Source organism: Paroedura picta, chromosome 10, assembly GCF_049243985.1.
Source record: "Paroedura picta isolate Pp20150507F chromosome 10, Ppicta_v3.0, whole genome shotgun sequence".
Classification (NCBI taxonomy): domain Eukaryota; kingdom Metazoa; phylum Chordata; class Lepidosauria; order Squamata; family Gekkonidae; genus Paroedura; species Paroedura picta.
In genome coordinates, this window is record NC_135378.1 from 68,048,198 (window position 1) to 68,072,399 (window position 24,202).

Here is a 24,202-nt window from a genome sequence, read left to right on the forward strand (position 1 = left end):
TGGCCTTGAAGGTTAAAACCAAAACCTTGAACTGGATCCGGGCAGCAATTGGCAGCCAATGCAGCTGCCTCAGCACCGGCTGGATGTGGGCCCTCCAAGATGTTGCAGTGAGGACCCTGGCAGCTGCATTTTGTACCAGCTGTAGTTTCCGGATCAGGGACAAGGGTAGGCCTGCGTAGAGCGAGTTACAGAAATCTATTCTGGAGGCGACTGTTGCATGGATCACTGTGGCCAAGTGGTCAGGGGACAGGTAGGGCGCTAGTAGCCGGGCCTGGCGAAGGTAGAAAAATGCCTGGCCCGCTACTCTCTTGACCTGAGCCTCCATAGTCAGGGAGGCATCAATGGTCACACCCAAATTCCTAGCTTGGGGCACGATGGTAAGTTGCACCCCTGCTAGGGTGGGTAAACGCGCTACTTGTTCCCGCCCCCTTCCTCCCAGCCACAGGACCTCGGTCTTGGAGGGGTTGAGTTTCAGGCGACTCTGCTCGAACCATTCTGTCACTGCTTCCAAACATCTGGCAAATGGTTCCGGGGGGAGTTCGGGTGACCGTCCATTAGGAGATGGAGCTGGGTGTCATCAGCATACTGATGGCAACCCAGGCCAAAGCTCCGTACCAGCTGGGCCAGAGGGCGCATAAAGATGTTAAACAATGTGGGGGAGAGGACCGCACCCTGAGGGACCCCGCAAGGGAGTCTATAGGGCCGCGAGAGCTCTTCCCCCACAGCAACCCTCTGGGACCGGTTCTGGAGGAAGGAGCATATCCAGCACAAGGCTATGCCCCGTATCCCCGTACCTGCCAGGCGATGGACCAACAGTTCGTGGTCCACGATGTCAAAGGCCGCCGATAGGTCTAAAAGGACCAACACGGCTGACCCGCCTCTATCCAGCTGGCGACGGAGGTCATCCAGCAGAGCGACCAAAACCGTCTCCACCCCGTGGCCAGGGCGGAAGCCAGACTGATTTGGATCGAATGCTGAAGTTTCCTCCAAGAAAGCCAGGAGCTGGTCCGCTGCCGCCCTCTCCACCACCTTGCCCAGGAACGCTAAATGCAACACTGGGCGGTAGTTAACAGGGTCCAGCGGGTCCAGCGATGGTTTCTTCAGGAGAGGGCAGACCAACGCCTCCTTGAGCCGCTCAGGAAACTCTCCCGTATTCAGGGAGTAGTTGATGATGTCTCTGAGCTGGCCTCCTATCTTCTGGCCACCTCCCTTGAGGAGCCAAGAAGGACAGGGGTCGAGGGGGCAGGTGGTCGCCCTGACTGAACCTAGCAACTTGTCCATTTCAGAAGAAGAGAGCCGCCTGAAGCCATCAAACCTCACTACCAATGGCGGCCAACAGGTCTCCAGTTCATTCACTGTATTAATTGTGGCGGGAAGGTCGCAGCGGAGTGACAAGACTTTATCCGCAAAATAGCTCGCAAATGCCTTGCAGCCGATTTCCAATTGTCTAGTGTTTTGGCGCCCCTCAAGGGCGGTAAGTGATCTAACTATCCTGAATAATTGGGCCGGGCGAGAGGTTGCGGACGCGATTTCCGTGGCAAAAAACTCACGTTTAGCCACTTTCACCGCCATCTCATACGCCCTCATAAGCGTGCGATAAGATGTTCTTGTAGCCTCGTCACGAGTCTACCGCCACACTCGCTCCAGTCGTCTCACTTCCCTTTTCTTCTCCCGGAGCACCACCGTGTACCAGGGGGCCCGTTTGAGTCGAGGACAGAGAGGACGTTTAGGGGCGATCTCATCTATGGCGGCCGTCAGGCGGGACTGCCAGTCCCCCACCATGGCCACAAGTGAGTCGCCAGGAGGCATCGGGTCCCGCAGAGCATTCTGGAAACCGAGCGGATCCATGAGTCTCCGCGGGCGGGCAAAAATACGCCCGCCGCCCAACTGGGGAGGGGGTGGCATCTTGAGCCGGGCCCGCAGGGCATAGTGGTCTGACCACGGCACAGCCAAAGCTGTATCCAGACCCACCTCTATCCCGGAGCCAAAAATCAAGTCAAGCGTGTGGCCGGCGTAATGGGTGGGCCCAGCAACAAATTGCGAGAGCCCCAGTGTCGCCATGGATGGCACCAGGTCCCCGCCAAGTCCTGAAGAGGGCGCGTCCGCGTGGACGTTGAAGTCACCCAGGATTAGAAGCCTGGGGAACTGCAATGCCCAGGCGGCCGCCGCCTCCAGCAGGCAGGGCAGGGCATCTGGCTGGGCTTTGGGCGGACGATATACTAGCCAGATAGCCAAGCTCTCGACCGAGCCCAACTCAATACCGACACACTCCACCCCACCGATTTCTGGCCCCGGGAGAGCCCTGTAGGAGAGAGCCTCCCAGACCAAGATTGCCACCCCCCCTCTCTTGTGGGTCCGGGATTGGTGAAGAACGGAGTATCCTACTGGGGCCAGTTCTCTCAAGGCCACCTCCTCTCCATCTCTCAGCCAGGTCTCCGTTATGCACGCAAGGTCAGCCTTTGACTCCGCAAAGAAGTGTTGCAGAGTCGCAGCCTTGTTCTTGATCGACCTTGCATTGCACAAGACCAATGTCGGACCCACTTTCCCCTTAGCCTCCACCCTCACATCCCTGGGGATGGGACGGAGGTTAGAAGGGGATTTTAATCACTCTCTGTGTAAAGTAGTATTTCCATTTTTTTTTCATCCTGAAGCTACTGTCTTCAAATTCTGGCTTTTGGGAGAAGGAGAAAAATTTCTCTTTGTCAACTCTCTCCACCCCATGGATAATTCTATAAATCCCTATCATGTCTCCTCTTAGCCATCTCTTTTCTAAACTGAAAAGTCCCAGACTCGTCAGCTTTTCCTTGAGCGGAAGGTGCTCCAGCTTCTGAATCATCTTGGTTTCCCTCCCCTGTACTTGTTTCAGTTCTGCAATGCCCTTTTGGAGATTTGACCAGAACTGTACACGGTATTCCAAACGAGGCTGCACCATAGAGCTATACAGGGACGTGACAATACAGGCCGTTTTATTCCCAATCTTCTTCCTAATAATCCTTAACATTGCCCTTTTCACTGCTGCAGCACACTGGGCTGATACTTTCATTGAGTTATCTACTACAACCCCAAGATCTTTTCCTCTCTCAGTCTCAGCAAGTGCAGACCCTGGAAAAGAACATCCAGGAGATGTTAGCCAAATTTTGTCAAAGTTTGTATAACTCTGAGAGGATAGGAAGCAACTTGGAAGAACTGGAGTAACTGAAAGATATTCCTATAAAGAAATTTACCGATCACTGTAGAAGTTTAAACCAAAAAGTATCAATTCAAGAAGTAAATGATGCAGAAGTAACTGTAACGTTGATGAAAATTTTGGTTTAATTTTGGTTTTTCTGTCTTTCCTGGGGTCTGGAGGTTTGAGGTAAAGCCTCCAAAATTTCAGGGTAGCTCCTCACTGACTCGCTTCCAAATTTCAAAAGGATTGGTCCACGGGGTTGGCTTCCAGGGGCTCCCGAGGTGAGTGCCCAAATCTCTCATTCTGTACACACAGGCTGCAAGCTTGCCAACAAAATCCATGACCCCAATGGAAAATAAACTAGCTGCAGTTTATCCATGGTTTATCAATGCAGTACATGCTACGGACCCCGCACTTCCAAGGACATCATACAGTGCCTTCCCCCATGAATAAGGGCTGTAGCCTCTCACCTCTCCCCCTTTTCCCTCTTTAAGGGCAATCAGAGTGGCACCACTTTCCACTGTGGGGAGCCCCACTGTCACCAGTCTGGCTGCTCCTGCTGCAATTGTACTGTGCTTGGGTCCCACAAACCCTGAAGCAGGCTCTGGAGCCACGGGCCCTGTAAACACTTGTTTCCTAGAGTACCTATACAGAACCTCAAATATTTTCAGTGTAGGTGCTGTAGGTCAGTTGCCTCAGTCCAGAAAAGATCTGCAGTGAATTTATAATGCAGGCAAGGCCAAGAGTCACTACTCCAAAGTATCAACTTTTGAAGTAATCCCAAAACACAAATTTCAGGTGCGTGGAGATATATGCAATATGAGCAGTGAGCTCTTCCTTCAGTGGAGCTTATGTTTCAAACTCCTCTCCCAAACTGAGCTTTAAAAAACTTCTGGTTCTGTGTGATTGCACCAGAAATCTGCACAGTTCTGACTGGCTGGAACCAGTGCTGTCAATAACCCAGCTGTTCCAGCATTTTAAAATGACTTCTGATTCAAGGGGGGAGGGAACAGAGAGCCACAAATAGAGATTTAACTGAATAAACGTACATGCTGCATTTCAAACTAAACAAAGGTATGGTGGGAGGGACATGACTGAGGACTGAGTCAGTGTACTGTACCTCAGTTATTTTCACAGTGAAGGTGGGTAAAACCTGGAGAATGAAAAACTACAGGGAGTCCTCTTTTAAAAGGAGGGCTGCAGGCACCCGACATGCGTCCCTGGAAAAGGATGTTCATGACTCTTACATGAAAAAAGATACCCAGATACACCGCTACTTTTTATTTTATTTCATTTTAAATCCATTATTGAATTATATCTTACAATTCAATATAAAAAGCTAATTACAAGAGATTTTTCTGCACCATTATTTAAAATGCATCATTCTGCAACAGATATAATTAGAAAACTTCCATTCCCACCCGTCCAATCATAAAAGAGGTTCACAATGATTAGTCAACAGTCCCCAGGCCAACGGAAAAGTGCTTGATGAGGTTGGGGCAGCCTATGGGCTACAAGTTCCCCCATCCCTGCTCAGGGTTGGAAGTTTTGCTAGTGAAATACATGGAAAATATTGTCCTGGAATTTCCTACAAGTAACACAAACTTCATGCAGCATTCTCCTGCAGTGTGCCTTCATCTCTTTAAGGCAATTAAGTTGAATGGAAATGGAGCCAAGGTCACGCCAAATCTTCCTTCCATTGATGGCTTCTTCAAATCTTCTGGGAACACGAGAGTGAAATGTTGCAGGAGGCTCGTCAGCACCAAGAAGACCTCCATCTTGGCTAGCTGTTCTCCCATGCACACACGTTTTCCTTTGAAAAAATGCCATTGAGAAGAGTGATCAGCATGTGGCAGTTCATGTATATAAGGGATCCCACAGATCTTATCACAAGCTACCTTATAAACCCATTAAGGCCACCCCACAGTTACTTATTACAGAGCCCTATATGTACAACAGAAGTGGAGTAAATAATACACTTCCTAAGAATACAGGTCCTTAAATCAGTTTAGAAATATATTGTTTTTAAAAATCTTTCTCTGAGGTTTCCATTATTCAGAAAACTTGCACCTAGGCAGTCTGGAGGACAAAATGCCAGAAAAACAAACCCCAAACTATTTGATGGTTGACAATTTGCAACACTAAGTGCTGGTGTGATGGGTTGACCTCATGCACAGGACTGATGTTGTATGAGACATTACTAGGGTGAGTTCTATAAAATGTCCTCCTTTCTGCCAATTCCCTTCTCTCACGACAGCCCACAGATCCAGCCTCCAAATCCTGTCCCCAGAAAAGGGGTCAGTGGAACATCAGGAACAGCACAGGTGGTGGCAAAAGATACAATCCAAAAGACAATTTCCTGGAAGGAAACCCCACCTTGACCTAACTTCTATGTAGAGCTACTTAGGGATGTTCCCAGTCTGGGTCTCAGTAGAGTGATGGAAGAGTCATCAGAAGTCACCACACCTTCGTAAGAAAACAGGTCCCCCTACATTTTCAGAATAAGAGGCTGTATAGAAGCAATTACAATGGACCTGGACAGATTTTCCACTCCGTTTCACCCAATGTTCGTCCATATTACAACCTGCTCCCCACAAGGCCTTTCCACATGCAGGTTTTCTTGACTGCCTTATTGAGTGGTCAGAGAGGACTTCATTTTACTGCAGCAGAAAAGACAACTGGAACCTACTCCCAGTATTTGAAGGAGCATGGTCTACCATCTCTACCGTCAAGGTAGAGATCTACCTTCAAGGCCATACGCGTCCCTTGTGTACCTGAGAGACCGCCTCCCTGCCTACGCCCCCAAAAGAGCCCCGCGCTCCACAGCTACCAACCAGCTAAGGGTCACTGGCCCTAAAGAAGTTTGCCTGGTCTCGACCAGGGCCAGAGCATTCTCGGTTCTGGCCCCCACCTGGTGGAAAGAGCTCCCGGGGGAGATCAGGGCACTGACGGAGCTTAAACATTTCCGCAGGGCCTGCAAGGAGGAGCTCTTCCGCCAGGTTGAGACCAGACATAACCAACAGCGATCAGATATTATTGCACGTTTATCAAATGTTTTATAGACTGTTCCATGTATTGTTCTTATGTAAACCATCTTTATGTAAACCATCCTGAGCCCCCAGGGAAGGCGGTATATAAATAAATAAACAAACAAACAAAAAAATCTTTTGTACAAAATATCAAAAGGCTACAGCATGCCATTATGTGGGGAATTAGAATGTATTCTATTACTCAGCGGGATCATAGAAAAATAGTTGCTTCAGGATTCTCCAGGAAAACTTAATGCAAATAATTTTAAAAATTGTACTCCATGAAGACCATGTTCGTCTACATATTTTCCTAATAACAAACAACAGGAATCAGAAGGATTTTAAAAGTATTTCACAGACAATGTTGAGATAGAGCCTATCTTCATTTACTGCTTCTATTAACCCGGTTGCATTACCGGTTCCAAAAGGGATGAATGTTTCTGTTTTAAGAAGCCGGCCATTTTCATCCAGAAATCTTTCGGGGTAGAAATCATCCGGGTTCTTCCATATCCTGGGATCTCTGTGCACTGACCACAAGTTACAGAAGACTACGGTTCCTTTGGGAATAGTGTAGCCCTGGAGCACTTTAAAAACAAAAGGATCACATGTTTAACAAAAGGCATCACTCAAATGGAGCATCTTTACCAGTACAGTCCTCCCCCCCCCCCTTTGAAAACGAATGAACTTAAAAGCACATGAGTTCAACTGGGTCGCTTTTCTGGCAGAAATCCGTGAGCGTGAATGTTTTACAAATGTTGTCATTTAGTATTGTGTGAACGTGCAAAGGCATACTGGGACATTAAAACAGTCCTATAGCAAGCTAATCCCAGTGGTTGCTGAGCTCCAATCTGGGTCATAGTGCTGGTAGCAGCAGACAGGTCTACTGTGCTGCCATCAGTGCTGCCGTCCAGGACCCATTGAGCAGCCCCTGCTGTGCTGCCACCATCTCAGGGGGCCTCTGGGTTTGGCTTGCTGCTGCTCACCAGCAGCCTTCAAAGGCAGCTAGACGGAAATCCAGTTGCACCTTAAGAGACCCACAGGAGTTTCAGGGTACAAGCTTCTGAGAGCCAAACGTCCCTTCGTCAGCCAGTGTCCCACAGGAAGTTAAGTGGCTGGGCCACCCCAGGAGCGCACAGGTGATCCTTCCCAGGCACACTCCAAGTAGAACCCCCATGCCTGGAGACGAAAAGCGTGCTGGCAGGACCAAGAGCAGCCCTCGGGCCCAGCAGTAAACATGAGGCAAAATTCAGTTTGCCAGCAGATAAAATTTATCAGAATTAAAGGTGATGCAAACACTGGGAAGCAATCCTGCAGGGCTCTGAAGTGCAGCAGAGGCAAATCTTTTGTGGATTATCTGGGCTACTAAAGTAAATTATTGCCGACCGAAGAACAAAATGTGACAGGGCTGGATCAATTCGTACTCTAAGAGCCTGACCATAGTCCTTGTCCTTCATTCTCATATCACTCTTTGAAACATACGATAAGCTATTCCCGCTGTCCATTGGTCTACAAGGGACAACATTTGCTCATAAAGTTCGACAAAGACAACATTTTTCACACACACACCCCCGGTCACCCCTCCACGGACACACTGCTTGTAAATTGCTTTATACTGCCTGTTGTTTTAATGATGTGTTTATCTGCTTGGTTTTTAAATTCATGTTCTACTTTAGCAGGGGAAGTCATTCAGGATGGTTAGGTCACACATCTCCTTGCTCAGGTAGGACTATTCAAATTCAAGTGAATTGGGTAGCCTTATCTGGGTGACTAAGGGCTGGCCCTCCAGTTTTTGGATAGCCCTACACACAGGTAGAAGTTGTTTGGCTAGCTCCACGAGTTACTTTCAGAAATAGCATTTCCTTACCTTCGCTAATGATGGAAGATATTTCTACGGGAACAGCAGGACGCTTGGGTTCTGCTGCTCTGAAAGTAAGGAAGAAGGAAGAATCTGACCCCTGGTCTGCGGCCTCCAGACCACGGAAGGGGAAACAGGCAGATAGCATTGACTGGGCTGAAGCTTCCTGGCTGAGGAAGAAGTCTGCGGTGCCCTGCCAAGTGAGCTCCCCAAGGCTTCAGGAATCGACTTCTCCCCCACCTTGTTGCAGTTTGGGAAGGCCAGTGTCCATGTCCACCATTGTGTGTTGTTTGAAACTTTGTATACACAGAGCCAACAAGGCCCATAGGCTATACCCACCTTCGGGAGTAATAGCGCACTCCACCAGAGCCGCTGCTGCTTCAGCGGCTTGTACCACAAGAACACCAGTGGAAGAGATCTGTAAGGCAGCGACCTGGTCATCCTTTTCCACTTTTGCCATCCACTATTAGATGGATCAGGTTGTCTCGGAGGAGGCAGCCTTCAGGAGACGAGTGCTCCAACAAGGGCATGAATGAAGGATGGTGTCCCGTATTCTTTTACGCATCCTGTGCTGGGGCATAGCTAACCATCCTGCATGACTTCCCCCACTGAAGTAGGATGAAACACTGGTCTTACCTGAAGGTTTCTTTTCTTAGGTGGGGCAAAGACATTCATTTCCCACCCATGGGACACACACACACACACACCACAAAGAGGAGCATGATGAAATCAAGGACAACATACAAGCGGAGTCCAGATCCAGGGAAGCTACCAGGAAATGGGGCTCAGATGGTCAAGGTCAACAGGACAACTAATTTTTTTCAGAGAGGAGCTTGTTAAAAAAATGGAGGGCCAGCCTTTGGTCACCCAGATAAGGCCACCAAATTCCTTTGGTTTTGAATAGCTCTACCTGAATGAGCAGAAGCGTGACCTAACTATCCAGGATTACTTAACCCCAATGAAACCATCAGGTAAGACCAATGTTTCGTTTTGTACACCATGTATGCATTATGCACTGTCCCAAGACAACTTTGCCATGAGGGGTGGTATACAAACTCCAAAATTAATTAATGAACCCCTCTCTCTGTCAAAACTGTCAGAGACTGTCATGTCTTTCCTTGTCTGAACCGTCAATCTAATTCACAATTGAGACACTTTTGAACCTCTCTCCTGCAGGGAGTACTACACTTCTACATGATTTTATTACTGGCTCGTCAATTGTCTGAAAGCATGCCCGAATCACCATCAATTTGAGGGATACCAACATAATGTTGAAATGTGACTTAGCAAGACTGCAAGATTTTAGGTTATTGTGTAGCCTGGAGTGGCTGAAGACACATCACTGTAGCATATTGTACCATTTTGACTTGCACATTTCACCTGTGGCTTCGGTTGCTAATCTCCAGGTGGGGCCTGGAGCTCTCAGAATTGCAGATTGTCTCCAGACAACACAGATCAGTTTCCTTGAAGAAAGTGTTCATTTTAGACAGCAGAATCGATGATGTACCAGAGATTCTGGGTGAAATCTTGCCTTCTATAGCACTTCCCCCAAATCCCCACGAATCTTCCAGGCTGGAATTGGCAATCCTTCCTGAAGCAGAGTATCTGTCTTCCAAGTTTGCTTCAGATCAGATCAACAGAAACAAAGGAGGCACAGGACATGCCTATTTAGCCTTGGCTTTCTTTGAGTCTCTGACACACAACCCCCCTCTCAGTGGCACAAGCTGCAGACCTCCACAAGACCTACCAGTAGTTTCTGATGCCATCCGAGGAACAGAAAGAGGGACAACCACCGCCATTCTCTGAACTTCCATGATGGCGGCTTCCGTGAAGGGCATCTCTGCCTTGTCTGCAAGGGAAGGATCTCTAGCCCGGCCAATGACGGATTCAATTTCTTCTTGGACTTTTGCTGTTGAAAACAAAGATGGTGAGGGAGAAAATTTAGCCAGCCCCTGGAAGAACCCTGTCCTCCCACACAGTCCAGCCCACCAGTTTGGATCCTACTCACAAGCCCTGCTCTGAGGGACCCAACGGCATACGTGGGGGGTGGGAGGTGACCAGGGTTGGGGCTTTTTCAATAGAGGAGCCCTACCTGTGGAAAGCTTTTACCCTTAAGGTTTCCCTCGCACCTTCCCTAAGATGTTTTAGATACCTGACCAAAACAGTTCCAAGTTTTTTACCCAAACTTCTCATTAAAAGGATTGCTGTTTTAACTTTAAGGCCCAATCATAGTTTCACAATGATCATTTTCTCCAGGGGAGCTGATTTCTATAGCCTGGAGATTTGTTGGATTTATGGGAGATCTCCAACGACCACCTGGAAGTTAGCACTCGTATGGAAAAGCCTTCCACAAGCTATTTTTATTCCTGGGGAAATCTACAGATATCAACATATTCCCCTCCTTTTGTAGCTCACAGTAATTTCTTCTGATGTGAGAATAGTAGAGGACGAAAGATTAGAATTTCCCTCTGTCACTGCACTCCCATCTTTTCCCTCTTAATAAAACAGTAAGGGGTGTTGGGGTGGGCTCCGTCCGTGATGGGGAGGGGCAACTATTGGTCCCATGGCCCTGGACTGACAGGCGGAGGGGCCAATCCGGCGCGAAGCAATCTGGAGAAATAGCTGCCAGTCAGCTCCTGATGACCAAAGGGAGAACAGGTCAGTAGGGCTGCCAAGGGGGGTGAGGCTTGGACAGGCTGTGCCAGACCTTTTTGCCCCAAGGCTGTCCTAACTGTCATGTCCAACTGCAAATTGCCTCAGAACCCTGACAGAGCTGGCAGGAGGCTGCAGAGTGCTCCCCTCCCCCCCTTCAGGCCTGCTTGGAAGGAGCCTCTGACAGGCCTGGACTGAGGGGAGGGAGGCCTTTCCAAGAGCAACGCAGGGGAGACTGAGGGCCTTCCTTTTGAGGGGGGGGGACTTTCCCCTTCTGCCAAACAGTTGCCTGACCACAGAAAAGCCCCTTCTCACTTCAAATACTGCTCTGGCCGGGGGTTAGACACAGCCAAGCTCGGGGGGGGGGAGGGGCAGAATTACTAGCAACTGCTCTGCCCACCACCCACTTGCTTTGTGACTAAGTCTACTGATATGTATGTATCATTTGTTGTGTTTCTATGTTTGGATCTTATAAATTGGGTTGGATCTTCCCTTCATTGGGTGGGGGGTGGTTAAAAGCATCCAAATAAAAAACTAAAATAAAAGTGGGTTTGAAAAGACACCATTTACCTTGTACTTGTGGGTGAAGTGACAAATACAGCAGACACCAGAGGATTGTGTTAGTTGTGGTGTCTGTGCCTGCAACAAAAAGGTCCCCAATGATAAATATCAGGTAGTCTTCATCAAAGCTGGTATTGCTGTTGGTCTTTTTTTCTTCATCCACTTGAATTAGATACATATCTATGAAGTCCCGGGGATTCTGGGCATCCAGGTTTTCCCTGTGCTGTGCAATTATCTTCTCCAGGAAGGCTTTGATGTCAAGCACAATCCGCCTGAGTTCTCGGAAGGGACCAAAAGGGAGGTAGTAGAGCCAAGGGCAGATGTTCACCAGAGTGATGTATATGTTGAAGCTCAGCTCCAGACCCCGTGACATGTGGCTCAGCCTGGTCTTAAACTCAACATCATCATAGTCAAAACGACTGCCGAGGGCCATGGAGCAGATGATGTTGGACACCGCACTACTGATAATGGGAAAGGGGTTAAACTGCTTCTCTCCATGTTTCAGAATTTCATTTTTCATAAACCTGAATTCTTCAAGGATCGCTGGCTCCAGGCTTAGCTTTCCTAATCCAAAATGGCGGAGAGTGGAATGAGAGAACTTCCGCTGTTTTTTCCATACTGGGCCATAAGGTGCAAATATCACACCTGAATGAAAGAAAGTGCAGGGGAGAAGGTTTGTTTAACCACTGCAAATATGGTAGACCTTCCCCACTCTCCCTGTGACAGTAGTTTTGCATGTTGAACATGTGATGCAAATAGCAGGGGCTCCACAACAGTGTCACCTCATGAGGTACTCAGATTTCCCCCAAGTACTAACCATATGCTCAAGTTAATATTTTGGGAGTCAATGGCAGAACCAGGCTTTGAATGGAAAAAATTATAAATTCAGTCTCTGTATGTCCTTATGGATTAGAATAATGGAGAAAGATCTTGGATAACCATGGGTCCTCAAAGATGCTGCCGCTGAGCTCAAGAATAAGAGACCTGTGCTTAAAAAGTACCAGTAGCCCAAATTCTCAGACTGTGAATTCAGTGCTCAATTACCAAACATAACTGTTTACCACCCTTGCATCTCTATAAACACACACTTAACCATATTACTGATATGGTTTCCATGCACAAGGTGCTTTTCTATACTTCTTTTATATACACTTCAATGTAAGCCACCCTGAGGCATAAGGGAGGGTGGAAAAGAAATGTAACAAACAGACAAACGCTATTGGTCAAAATGACAATGTATCCATGGCTACTCAGTGGTCTTCAAGACCAGGCAGGGGGCTTCAGTACTTCTCAGCATACATGAAAACCAAACAGTCTGTCCATTACTCAGACTGAAGCTCCCTCTGTCTTTAAGCACCCCACAATGATACAACTGATGATCCACAGCACAAAAGGAGGGATCTTTTTCACTCATCTTACCAGGATTACAGATGTAAGATTTCTGTTTGTATCTGCAGCTAGGCTGAAATGTCTGTGAGCCATTCCACTGGTCCATTTTGCTTCCCCCCGTGGACCCATCCTGCTCAACTGTTGGGCTTATATGCCCCAAAAAGCAAAACGAACCAGATAAAAGTCTGGTAAAATGTTTGGGGAAGGCACCTTCCTTGATCATCTGTTCAGGAGCTATGAACCAGGCCAAGTTTGTAAAAAATTTGGCCCATGAATTGGTTCATGCCCTTTCCTTACTACCCAAATACACTATCTATAGCAGGGGTTCATAAACCCCTGGGGTTTCTTTATGGCCATGGAATGGATTCCTGAATGGGTGGGAGTGAATTACTTTTTAATATATATTTTTTAAATGGCTAAACATTTATTGGGTGAGATGACCATATATGGTCACACTGACCCTTGTTCCCCATGGCCAATGATGGGTCTGGAGGGGGAGGGGACCCAGGAGGGCATGTACACAGCTATGCTTCCAAATCATATGCTTTGCTATCTTGTGCCAATAAAAGTGACTCCTGACTCCTTGGGTTTCTCAGAGCCTGAAGAATGTTTCATGGGTATCTCTCCTTCCCATCCACCAGTCAACCTACTTTTATCTGCATCTTCAATTTTCATTTTCCCCCTCCTCACAGCAGCTTCTCTCTGGCAAATAAGGTATGATGCTGGAGGCGGCACTCTAGACTATCCCCTGCATCCCCTCCTCACCCTATCTTATGTTCCTTCTCTAGAAAACCTTATATACTCACCTTCCTCTGATTCCTTTTTGCTTCCAACCTGGCTGGCCCAGGATACCGAGAACAGCGCTGGAGGCTGCCGCCACCGCTCCAGGAGCCGGTATCGGGCCGCTGTTGCCAGGCCACCGGGTAGACACACAAGGCCGCAGCGGACGGGGGACGTGCCAGTCTGACACCGACGGAACACTGGCCCATCGGGGACTGTGCCGCAGAGACGCAACTCTCAGCCCCACTCCCAAGCTTCCCGCCAACCCGCCCAGCTTGGCCGATCCCCCACCCCCCGCTCCACCTCATCCCGCTCATGCTCACCCCATCCCGGGTCTTTAGCGCACCACCGCCAAAGGAACTCCCGGCCTGCCCTAGACTACCAGAGCCAGCACCGTTCCCGGCCCACCGGCTTCTCTGTTCATCTCAGGCCTACCACTTCCTTGGAGATCGCCCGACCGCGGGACCGTCTGGTCACTCGGCCACAGAAACCATCGGATCCAACCAGCTGAAGACCACCCAACTCCGCGACCAGCAGCCCACAGAAACCATCGGATCCAGGCAACAGAGCTCCAGCACAATTATATTGAAAAAAGACATCAAATAGGGTAGAAAGGAAACAAACTGTTCAAAATTGATTGGGGGGGTGCGAGGAATTGATCTTATGAAATTAATTGGAGGGAGGAAAAGTTTAATTAACGCAATTGGGGGAGGAAAAGACTAATTAACTTATAAAAACTGATTGGGGAAATTGAGTCCTGCTGAAATAAATTGGGGAAGAAAAATGAATTGACTACCGAAATTGACTGAGAGGAACTTATCTGATTGGAACGAATTGGGAGATTACACAGACTGCGAGAAGGGAGGCTCTCCAAAACAGAAAAAATTAAGCAGGAACCTCTAACGGTTATAAAATTAAAGCGGGAATATAATAATGGAGAAAGAGAAGGGGAGGGAAACAACCAAAGAGCAACAATAAAACGGGTCCTACAAACGAGTGAAAACGGCGGTGGGGAGGGATCTGCCCAACTACAAGGAAGAGGGAAAATCTGCCCAACAACAAAGAAGAGAGAAAAGAAAGACTGAAAAAGATAGAAAAGAGAGGGAAAGTAAGAACCTGCCTAACAACAAAGCAAGAGAAGGGAATGGAAGGGAGTAAGCTGAGAAATCAAAAAGAACTTTTCCAATAACAAAAAAGGAGAGGGAGGGTAGGAAGAAAGCTAATTTAACAAGGAGAGGAAAAAAAGTAGAAGGAGAAGGAAAGCACCATATCCAATCACAACCCCATATACAATTAAATAATAATCTCAAACAAACCAAGTTACCACAAAGGGGGTCAGGGATCCCAATAATAAGGGGAAGAGGCAGAGACAGCGGTGGGAGGAGGCTGTACAATAGAAGGGGCTTGAGATATGACCATGATCGAACCCCTTCTAACCTCTGCCCCATCTCTCAAACCACAAGGGTGGAGACAAAGGTGAACAGCCCACCTCCGACACTGATGCTGTGCAATGCCAGGTCAATTAATAACAAAGCCTCCACCCTGCAAATTTACTTTGCAGAGCAGGGGGGTATACCTGGCATGTGTGATGGAAACCTGTTCCAGGGATGGTGAAACAGTCGCCCTAAAAGAACTGCCCCCTGCCGGGTTCTTTGTCCTCCATCAGTCACGGACACTGGGGTGGGGAGGAGGAATGGCAATCCTGATCCGAAATAACATCTCCTTCAGGGCTCTCCCTGCACCGACAATCCAAGGAATTGAAAGTGTTAGCTTCGGGTGAGAGCTGACAGCGAGGTCATCTGGCTGGTGTACCGTGCACCCAATGCACCTCCAGATGCCCTGCTAGAGGCAGCAGCCTCCGGGACATTACAATTCCTTAGACTACTAATTCTGGGGGACTTTAATGTCCAGGCGGAACTGCTGCCCTCTGGCAATCGGCTGGATCTGGTGTCAGCCATAGCAATGCTAGGGCTCTCGCAATTTGTTGTTGGCCCTAACCATCAAGCAGGTCACACGCTGGATCTGATTTTTGGTGCAGGGTTGAGCATCGATCTGGTCATGACTACGGCCACTATACTCTGAAGACCCGGCTTAGGTTGCTACCTCCCCCTCAATTGGATGCCGAGCACATTTCAGCGCACCCACGGAGACTTATGGATCCAACTGGATTTCTGAATGCTCTGCAGGACCTAATGAATCCCGGCACTTCTCTAGATGGACTGGTCAGCGACTGGCATGACAGAATGCTGGCAGACATTGATGAGACAGCTCCCAAATGTCCTCTCCACCCCCGTCTCAAGCAGGCTTCATGGTATATGGAGGAGCTCCGCCAGAAGAAACAGAAACTGAGATGGCAGAGCAAGTTTGGAGGAAGACTCGTTACGAAGAATCAAGAACATCTTATAGAATGCAGTTAAGAGCCTATGAGATGGTGGTGAAATGAAACTTTTACTCGACTAGCATCGCGTCTGTGCACTTGTACCCAGCACAAATATTTAGGATAGTCCAATCTCCCACCGCCCTCGATGAAGGGCACCAAAATAATAGCCAATTGGACATTAGCTGTGAGGCATTTGTGAGTCACTTCGCAGACAAAATCTTGAGGCTTTGCCTTGACCTTCCTTCAACTTTAGACACAGAAAGTGAACTAGAGGCCCTTTGGCTGTCTTTGGAGAGAACAATGAGTCACTTCAGACGACTCTCACAAACTGAAGTGGACAGGATGCTAGCAGCAACGAGGCCAACCACTTGCCCACTAGACCCATGTCTATCATGGCTCCTAAAAACAACAGACAGAAGAATAGGAGCTCTTTTCTGGGAAATAATTAACCTTTCCCTCTCAAAAGGAGAATTCCTGGAGGGATTCAAAGAGGCAGTGGTATGCCCGTTAATGAAGAAACCATCTCTCGCAGCACAGGAATCTGACAACTATCGCCCCGTTTTGCACTTCATCACATTCTAATTAGTTAGTGCTGATGTGCTGGGAAGCTGAGCATCTCCATTTTCCCTGAGTGTTTTGCAACATGGCACAGTTGACTCCAGGCTGGGTCAATACCATCAAGTGGCATTTAATTTTTTGTTGAAGGGTATATAAACCCTGAACAAGAGGAACTTGTCTTTAGAAAAATATCACATACTCTGACAATCATTTGGATTAAAAATACCAAAATGCTCTAGAATCATAGAGTTGGAAGGGGCCATATAGGCCATCTAGTCCAACCCCCTGCTCTACGCAGGATCAGCCCTAAGCATCCTAAAGCATATAAGAAAAGTGTGCATCCAACCTTTGCTTGAAGACTGCCAGTGAGGGGAGTTCACCACCTCCTTATGCAGCCTATTCCACTGCTGAACTACTCTGACTGTGAAAAATCTTTTCCTGATATCTACCCTATATCGTTGTACTTGAAGTTTAAACCCATTACTGCATGTCCTCTCCTCTGCCGCCAACAGAAACAGCATCCTACCCTCCTCCAAGTGACAACTTTTCAAATACTTAAAGAGGGCTATCATGTCCCCTCTCAACCTCCTTTTCTCCAGGCTGAACATTCCCAAGTCCCTCAACCTATCTTCATAGGGCTTGGTCCCTTGGCCCGAGATCATCTTCGTCGCTCTCCTTTGTACCCTTTCAATTTTATCTACGTCCTTCTTGAAGTGAGGCCTCCAGAACTGTACACAGTACTCCAGGTGTGGTCTGACCAGTGCCATATACAATGGGACTATGACATCTTGTGATTTTGATGTGATGCCCCTGTTGATACAGCCCAAAATGGCATTTGCCTTTTTTTACCGCTGCATCACACTGCCTGCTCATGTTTAGTTTACAATCCACAAGTACCCCAAGGTCTAGTTCACACACAGTGTTACCTAGAAGCTTATCCCCCATCTAGTAGGCATGTTTTTCATTTTTCTGACCCAGATGCAGAACTTTACACTTATCTTTAGTAAATTGCATCTTGTTCTCATTTGCCCATTTTTCCATTGTGTTCAGATCTCGTTGAACTCTGTCTCTATCTTCCGGAGTATTTGCCTGTCCTCCCAATTTGGTGTCATCTGCAAACTTGATGAGTAGTCCCTCCACCCCCTCATCTAGATCATTAATAAATATATTAAAAAGTACCAGGCCGAGCACCGAGCCCTGAGATACCCTGCTACTCACCTCTCTCCAGTCTGATGGAACACCATTAACAACAACTCTTTGAGTGCGGTTCTCTAACCAATTCCCTATCCACTAAATTATCTGAATATCCAGATTGCAGTCCTTCAACTTATCCATCAGAACATCATGGGGAACCTTGTCAAAAGCTTTACTAAAATCCAAGTAAATGACATCAACCAAATTTCTACGATCCAGCAAACCTGTTACTTGGTCAAAAAAGGAAACCAGGTTGGTCTGGCAAGACCTGTTGGAGACAAATCCATGCTGATTTCCTTGTATCACCAAATTATCCTCCAGATGTTTGCAGATCGCTCCCTTTAATATCTGCTCCATTATCTTCCCCACAACAGAGGTCAGACGCACTGGTCTGTAGTTTCCTGCATCATCTTTCCTCCCTTTTTTGAAGATTGGAATAACATTTGCTCTCTTCCAGTCCTCCGGGAACCCTAACCCAGTCCTTAAAGAGGTCCCGAAGATGATGGACAAGGGCTGTGCAAGTTCTCTGGAAAGTTCTTTGAGCACTCTCGGGTGCATTTCATCCAGCCCTGGGGATTTGAACTCATCCAGTGCAGCTAAATGCCTCTTAATAACCTCTCTATCCATGTTAACCTGCCACCCAGACACTATCCTCCTCCACCTCTTCGATCTATTCTGTTTTTCTGAACAGTTCATATCCATCCACCATTACATTCCAGTCATGAGAATCATTCCACCAAGTTTCTGTGATGCCTACTAGATCATACCTTTCCATCAGCATGAGAAGTTCCAGCTCTTCCTTCTTGTTACCCATGCTTTAGGCGTTAGTATAAATACATCTGAATCCTTTTACTTTTGGTTCCCTATGAGCTGGCCTTGCCAGTTGGGCTGCCCCCGATCGTTCTCCTTCCTTACACTCCCTATGTTGATCGTCTCCTTCCCCTTGTGGCTTCAGTTTAAATTCTCCTGATGAATTTCCCCAGGTTCCTGCCAAACACATTCTTCCCCAGCTTCGATAAGTGCAGTCCATCAGGTGCTAGTAGGCCTTCCTCAAGAAAGCCTATCCTATAGTCCCAGAAACCAAATCTCTCCTGCCGGCACCAACTACGCAGCCACTGATTCACCTCCATTATCTTCCTCTCCCAACGCATTCCTCTTCCCTTGACAGGCAAGATTGAAGAGAATACCACTTGTGCCCCTATTTGCTTGAGCTTCCTCTCCAGATCTTTATAGTCTTTTTAAATAGGAGCGATGGTATTCAGGGACATGTCATTCATTCCCACATGGACCATCACAAATGGGTAGCGATCCATAGATTTGAGGAGTTTGGGCAGCCATTCTGAAACATCTTTAATTTTTGCCCCTGGCAAGCAACACACCTCTCGGGTTAGGGGGTCGGGCCCAGCTACATGGCGATCCATTCCTCTAAGCAGGGAGTCTCCAATTACCAGTACTCTTCTTTTTTTTCCTTCTCAATTCTATCCCCTTCTATCCCCGTGGCCTCTTCAATTTGTCTTAGACTTTGTTTTGGGACCTCTTCCCTCATTGACCCTTGCACCTCCTCTGCAAGGGCCTGAAATCTATTCTGGAGCTCCAAAGGCCCCGAGAACTGTCGCGCTCTACGCCGTTGAGTCTTTTTCCAAACTGTCTGCCGAGGCTCCGTGGTGAGGTCAATCTCCTTATCCTCTTCAGGACTGGTTGTATCCTCTTTATTCCAAGTTGCACGGCTCTGGTCTATGAACTCCTCCCCTTTCTTACTTTGGGTCAGAGTAATAATGCTGTCTTCTAATCCCCTAATCCTTTCCTCCAAAAGTCTTACCAGTTTACACTTGGGGCAGATGTAGTCCATCTTGTTTTCTGGGAGGAAGGCAATCATGTCACACTCACTGCAGATGATGGGATGAGTGTCCTGGAGGTCCATTGTAATTTCTAGGCAGTGCAAGTACTAGTGAAATATAATCTACTGATTCTAATTGTTCAGCAAAGAACCCCAGGCTAAGAGCCACAGGCCAAGACCTGTTGCGCCAAAGTTTTGCGCCTCTGGCGAGGAGCAGCCCTTTTTAATCCTCCCAGTAATCACCTCACCCAGTCAGCACAATAGCCTCACCTGGTCACCAGCTACACTCCCCAGTAGCTCTCTCCACATGCTCTCAATTGTCTGAGCTCTGCCTCTGGTGAGGAGCAGCCCTTTTTAATCCTCCCAGTAATCACCCAGCAATCACCTCACCCAGTCAGCACAATAGCCTCACCTGGTCAGCAGCTACACTCCCCAGTAGCTCTCTCCACGTGCTCTCAGTTGTCTGAGCTCTGCCTCTGGTGAGGAGCAGCCCTTTTTAATCCTCCCAGTAATCACCCAGCAATCACCTCACCCAGTCAGCACATTAGCCTCACCTGGTCAGCAGCTACACTCCCCAGTAGCTCTCTCCACGTGCTCTCAGTTGTGTAACGTCACATAATCCCAATTAAAATAATTTGTGAGGAATGTGGCTATACAAGTTACATAAGGTTAGCATGCATAGTGAGATCTCAATATATTTTATTTGGGATTATGTGAGTGTTATTACAAAACTCAATACTATGACATACCCAGTACTCAATAGAGACAAATGCTTTTTATCTCACTATTCATGCTAACCTTGTTCAAGTTGTGTATCCATATTCCTCACTATGTATTTTATTTGTGATAATATGACAGTAAGATATGGCATTGTAATATAATTTTGAGTTTGACTCCCTGGCCTTGGGAAGTGACCAGCAATTCCCTGGGAGGAATGTCTCACAGTTGTATGGAGCAAGCAACATATGGGGAGGTGATAACCTTTGATCTCTAATAGCAGCATTTTGGTTTCTCTTTGTAAAGTACACTGAATTCTAGGGGATTGATTGGCTGTTTTGACAAAGGATTATCATTGGCTGTATTTAGTTGTGACACAAATGTAACAGAAGTAATTTTTGCTATATATTCCCTGTCATGTAAGAAAACCATAGTCTGATGAAGGGAGCTTGCACTCGAAAGCTCACACCTTGAATAAATCTTTGTCGGTCTTAAAGGTGCTACTGGACTCTGATTTTAGGATGTTTCTAAAACAAGCAAAGCATCTCACTGGAGGCCAACCATGTAAAAAGAAGACTGAACAATTGCAGAACAGCCAGAACTAACATCTTTGTTCCAGAACAGAACATGCTATGACACCAAGTATGCCCTGCGGGTCACTAGCTGGCCTTGGCTGGCCTCCTGCTCGTGCGGCTGTGGGGACCACGGGGCGCGCGCCCTCAGTGCCCAAGAGCCAGGCTCGCCGGCCAGGCCTCCTGCAGCGCCCGCAGCCTCGGCTCCTTTACCCTTTCCCTCTATGATAAATTTTGTGATCGCTATGCTGGGCCGGTTGCTGAAGACATCGGCCTGGAGGACCAGGGCGTCGTGCACGGCCTCGAAGTCGCTGAGCATGACGACGGGACGGTTGCCGAGGAAGAAGCAAAAGATGCTGCCGTACTCCTTGGCCAGCTGGGTGAAAAGCAAGTGCGGTGAGAACAGCCGCGGGGAGCCTCTGCCGGGCGCCACCTGCTCGAAGGAGTACAGCTGGCCGATGGCTTGGAGCACGTGGCGCCCCAGGAAGTGGGGCAGGACGGCGAAGGCGAAGTTGCCCACCAAGGGCCAGGGATTCGGACCGGGCGGAAGCCCCCGCAGCGGCCGGCGGCCCAGCAGCCCCCACAGCGCCAGTTCCTCTGCCCCTTTGAAATCCTGCCTCTACTTCTGGAAGTTCTCTGTCCACATATTGCTGGAGCCTAGCTTGGAGGATTTTGAGCATAACTATGCATATAGCTAATGCTGAATTGACTCAATTCAGAAGTCAGTACTCCAGCTGAACATGATCTGAGTCCTGAGAACTGATTGATTTTATATCGCATTCTTCTCAATTGCTCAGAATGGGAGAGGGGCTGAATGGGGGTTCCTCACCAGGGTGACACCCTTTGCCAGAATGTGCACCAACCACCAGATCATGTTCAAATTAGGTAGTGCTGATGTGCTGGGAAGCTGAGCATCTCCATTTTGAGTGTTTTGCAACATGGTACAGTTGACTCCAGCTGGGTCTATACCATCAAGTGGCATTTATTTTTTGTAGAAGGGCATATAAACCCTGAACAAGAGGAACTAGAAAAATATTAGCATAATCCATTTCCAACTATCACATACTCTGACAATCGTTTGGATCAAAAATATCAAAATGCTCTAACGTCACATACTACAGCCAGGGCCGCTTTTGTTGTGGTGCCTCATCTGTGGAATTTCTGTTTCTAATAAATCATCAATCACAAAAGCAAGAAATTTAAAGAAAAAAATATATTCCTGAACTATATTCCAGATATCGTAGCAGTGCAACATATTTAACCCTAAAAACAGCACTGCACTTCTCACACCTACAATACTGTTTCACATCCCAAGTTAATTCTCCTATCACTCTACTCCCCTATCCTTTCATCACGCTACTCCCCTTTCCTTTCCTCTTCACCTCTTTGATAATTGGGGGAGGGATGGGATTTTTAGCCGTCATGTTAGTAGATTTATGTTTTAATGGGAATTTTAATGGGGTTATTTGTTGTGACCCGCCTCGAGCCTGTCAGGAGAGGCGGGAAATAAATAAATATAATAATAACAATAACAATAATCATCAGAATTGGTTGAGTTCCTAGTTTCCGAGGGTTCTTCTTGCCTACTATTTTAAACTGCACAGGATGCTTCTAAAACAAGCAAAGCATCTCACTAGCAGCCAACCATGTAAAAAGAAGACTGAACAATTGCAGAACAGCCAGAACAAACATCTTTGTTCCAGAACAGAACATGTTATTATACTAGAAGTATAGGCAGTGTTTCGAAGAGGCAGAGGAACTACAGATCAAATTGCCAACATATGCTGGATCATGTAGCAAGCTAGGGAGTTCCAGAAGAACATCTACTTCTGCTTCATTGACTATGCTAAAGCCTTTGATTGTGTGGAGCACAACAAGTTGTGGCAAGTTCTTAAAGAGATGGGAATACCAGAGCATCTTGTCTCTTGAGAAACCTATTTGGAGGTCAAGAAGCAACAGTGAGAACCGAGCATGGAATAACTGATTGGTTCAAAATTACAGAACTCTCTCAGCTTTAGCCAGAACAAACATCTTTGTTCCAGAACAGAACATGCTATGACACCAAGTTTGCCCTGCGGGTCACTCGCTGGCCTTGGCTGGCCTCCTGCTCGCGCGGCTGTGGGGACCACGGGGCGCGCGCCCTCAGCGCCCTCGAGCCAGGCTCCCCGGCCAGCCCTCCTGCAGCGCCCGCAGCCTCGGCTCCCTTACCCTTTCCCTCCGTGATCAATTTCGTGATCGCTATGCTGGGCCGGTCGCTGAAGACGTCGGCCTGGAGGACCAGGGCGTCGCGCACGGCCTCGAAGTCGTTGAGCATGACGACGGGGCGGCTGCCGTGGAAGAAACATAAGATGCTGCCGTGCTCCTTGGCCAGCTGGGTGAAGAGCAGGTGCGGTGAGGGCAGCCGCGAGGAGCCTCTGCCGGGCGCCGCGTCCTCGGAGGAGTACATCTTGCAGACTCTCCTCAGCCCCTGGCGCCCCAGGAAGTGGGGCAGGACGGCGAAGGCGAAGTTGCCCACCAAGGGCCAGGGCTTCGGACCGGGCGGGAGCCCCCGCGGCGGCCGGCGGCCCAGCAGCCCCCACAGCGCCAGCGCCAGCGCCAGCAGCAGCCCCGCGGCGCCCAGCAGGGCCGAGCTGAGGGGGTCCTGCAGCAGCGCGGACGGCGGCTCCTCCACGCGGCCCATGGTGCCCGACGGCTCTGGCTGAGGCGGCCCGCGGCGCCCGACACCCCCTCCGCGCCCCGCCCTCAGGTTGGTCGGCTGCCGGCGGGAAGGGCGGAGCGGCGGGGACGCCCACCTCGCGCGCTCAAGGGGCTTCCCCAAGCGCGCGGAGCACAAGAGCCCGGCCGCCTTGGAAGGACTGCAATCTGGAAGACGGCGACCCCCTGCGAGGGGCAGTAGCCGCTGGCGCTGCTCGATGTTGTTGCGTTGGCGCCCGGCCTGCCGCCCAAGCCCTTGCCCAGTCTCCTCTCCTCCATTCCCCCACCCCACACACACACAACAGCCTTGAGAGGCAGGTGAGGCCGGTGGCTGGGCAGAGAACTAATGTGAGAGGAAGGAAGAAACCGGCTGAGGTAAACCTTTAATCTGTTGAAATCAGCAGCAGGTAAGGTTCAGGTGAAGAGCCTCTTGTGGCGCAGAGTGGTAAGGCAGCAGTCTGAAAGCTTTGCCCATGAGGCTGGGAGTTCAATCCCAGCAGCTGGCTCAAGGTTGACTCAGCCTTCCATCCTTCCGAGGTCAGTAAAATGAGTACCCAGCTTGCTTGCTGGGGGGTAAACGGTAACGACTGGGGAAGGCACTGGCAAACCACCCCGTACAGAATCTGCCATGAAAATGTTGGAGGGCGACACCCCAAGGGTCAGACATGACCCGGTGCTTGCACAGGGGATACCTTTACCTTTACCTTTAAGGTTCAGGCTGTCAGGCAGGAGCTACAGACCAACAAAAGCACGATGATAATGATGTCATCCCTTTAGTCCTGTCGGACCCTCGACAATTTTGTAGGCCATGTGTC

The 24,202-nt window shown here is 48.5% G+C and overlaps 1 protein-coding gene across 1 annotated transcript; it reads right to left on the reverse strand.

Moving 5' to 3' along the window:
- Window positions 1-4,437: 4,437 nt before the first annotated feature.
- Window positions 4,438-23,739, reverse strand: LOC143819246 (cytochrome P450 2U1-like). The gene is made up of 5 exons (XM_077300657.1): window positions 22,902-23,739; window positions 11,276-11,911; window positions 9,801-9,962; window positions 6,615-6,782; window positions 4,438-4,982 (listed from the first exon to the last, which is right to left on the reverse strand). The coding sequence occupies exons 1-5, from the start codon at window positions 23,371-23,373 to the stop codon at window positions 4,804-4,806; spliced, it is 1,617 nt and encodes a 538-aa protein (XP_077156772.1). The 5' UTR covers window positions 23,374-23,739; the 3' UTR covers window positions 4,438-4,803.
- Between the last annotated feature and the right edge of the window lie 463 nt (window positions 23,740-24,202).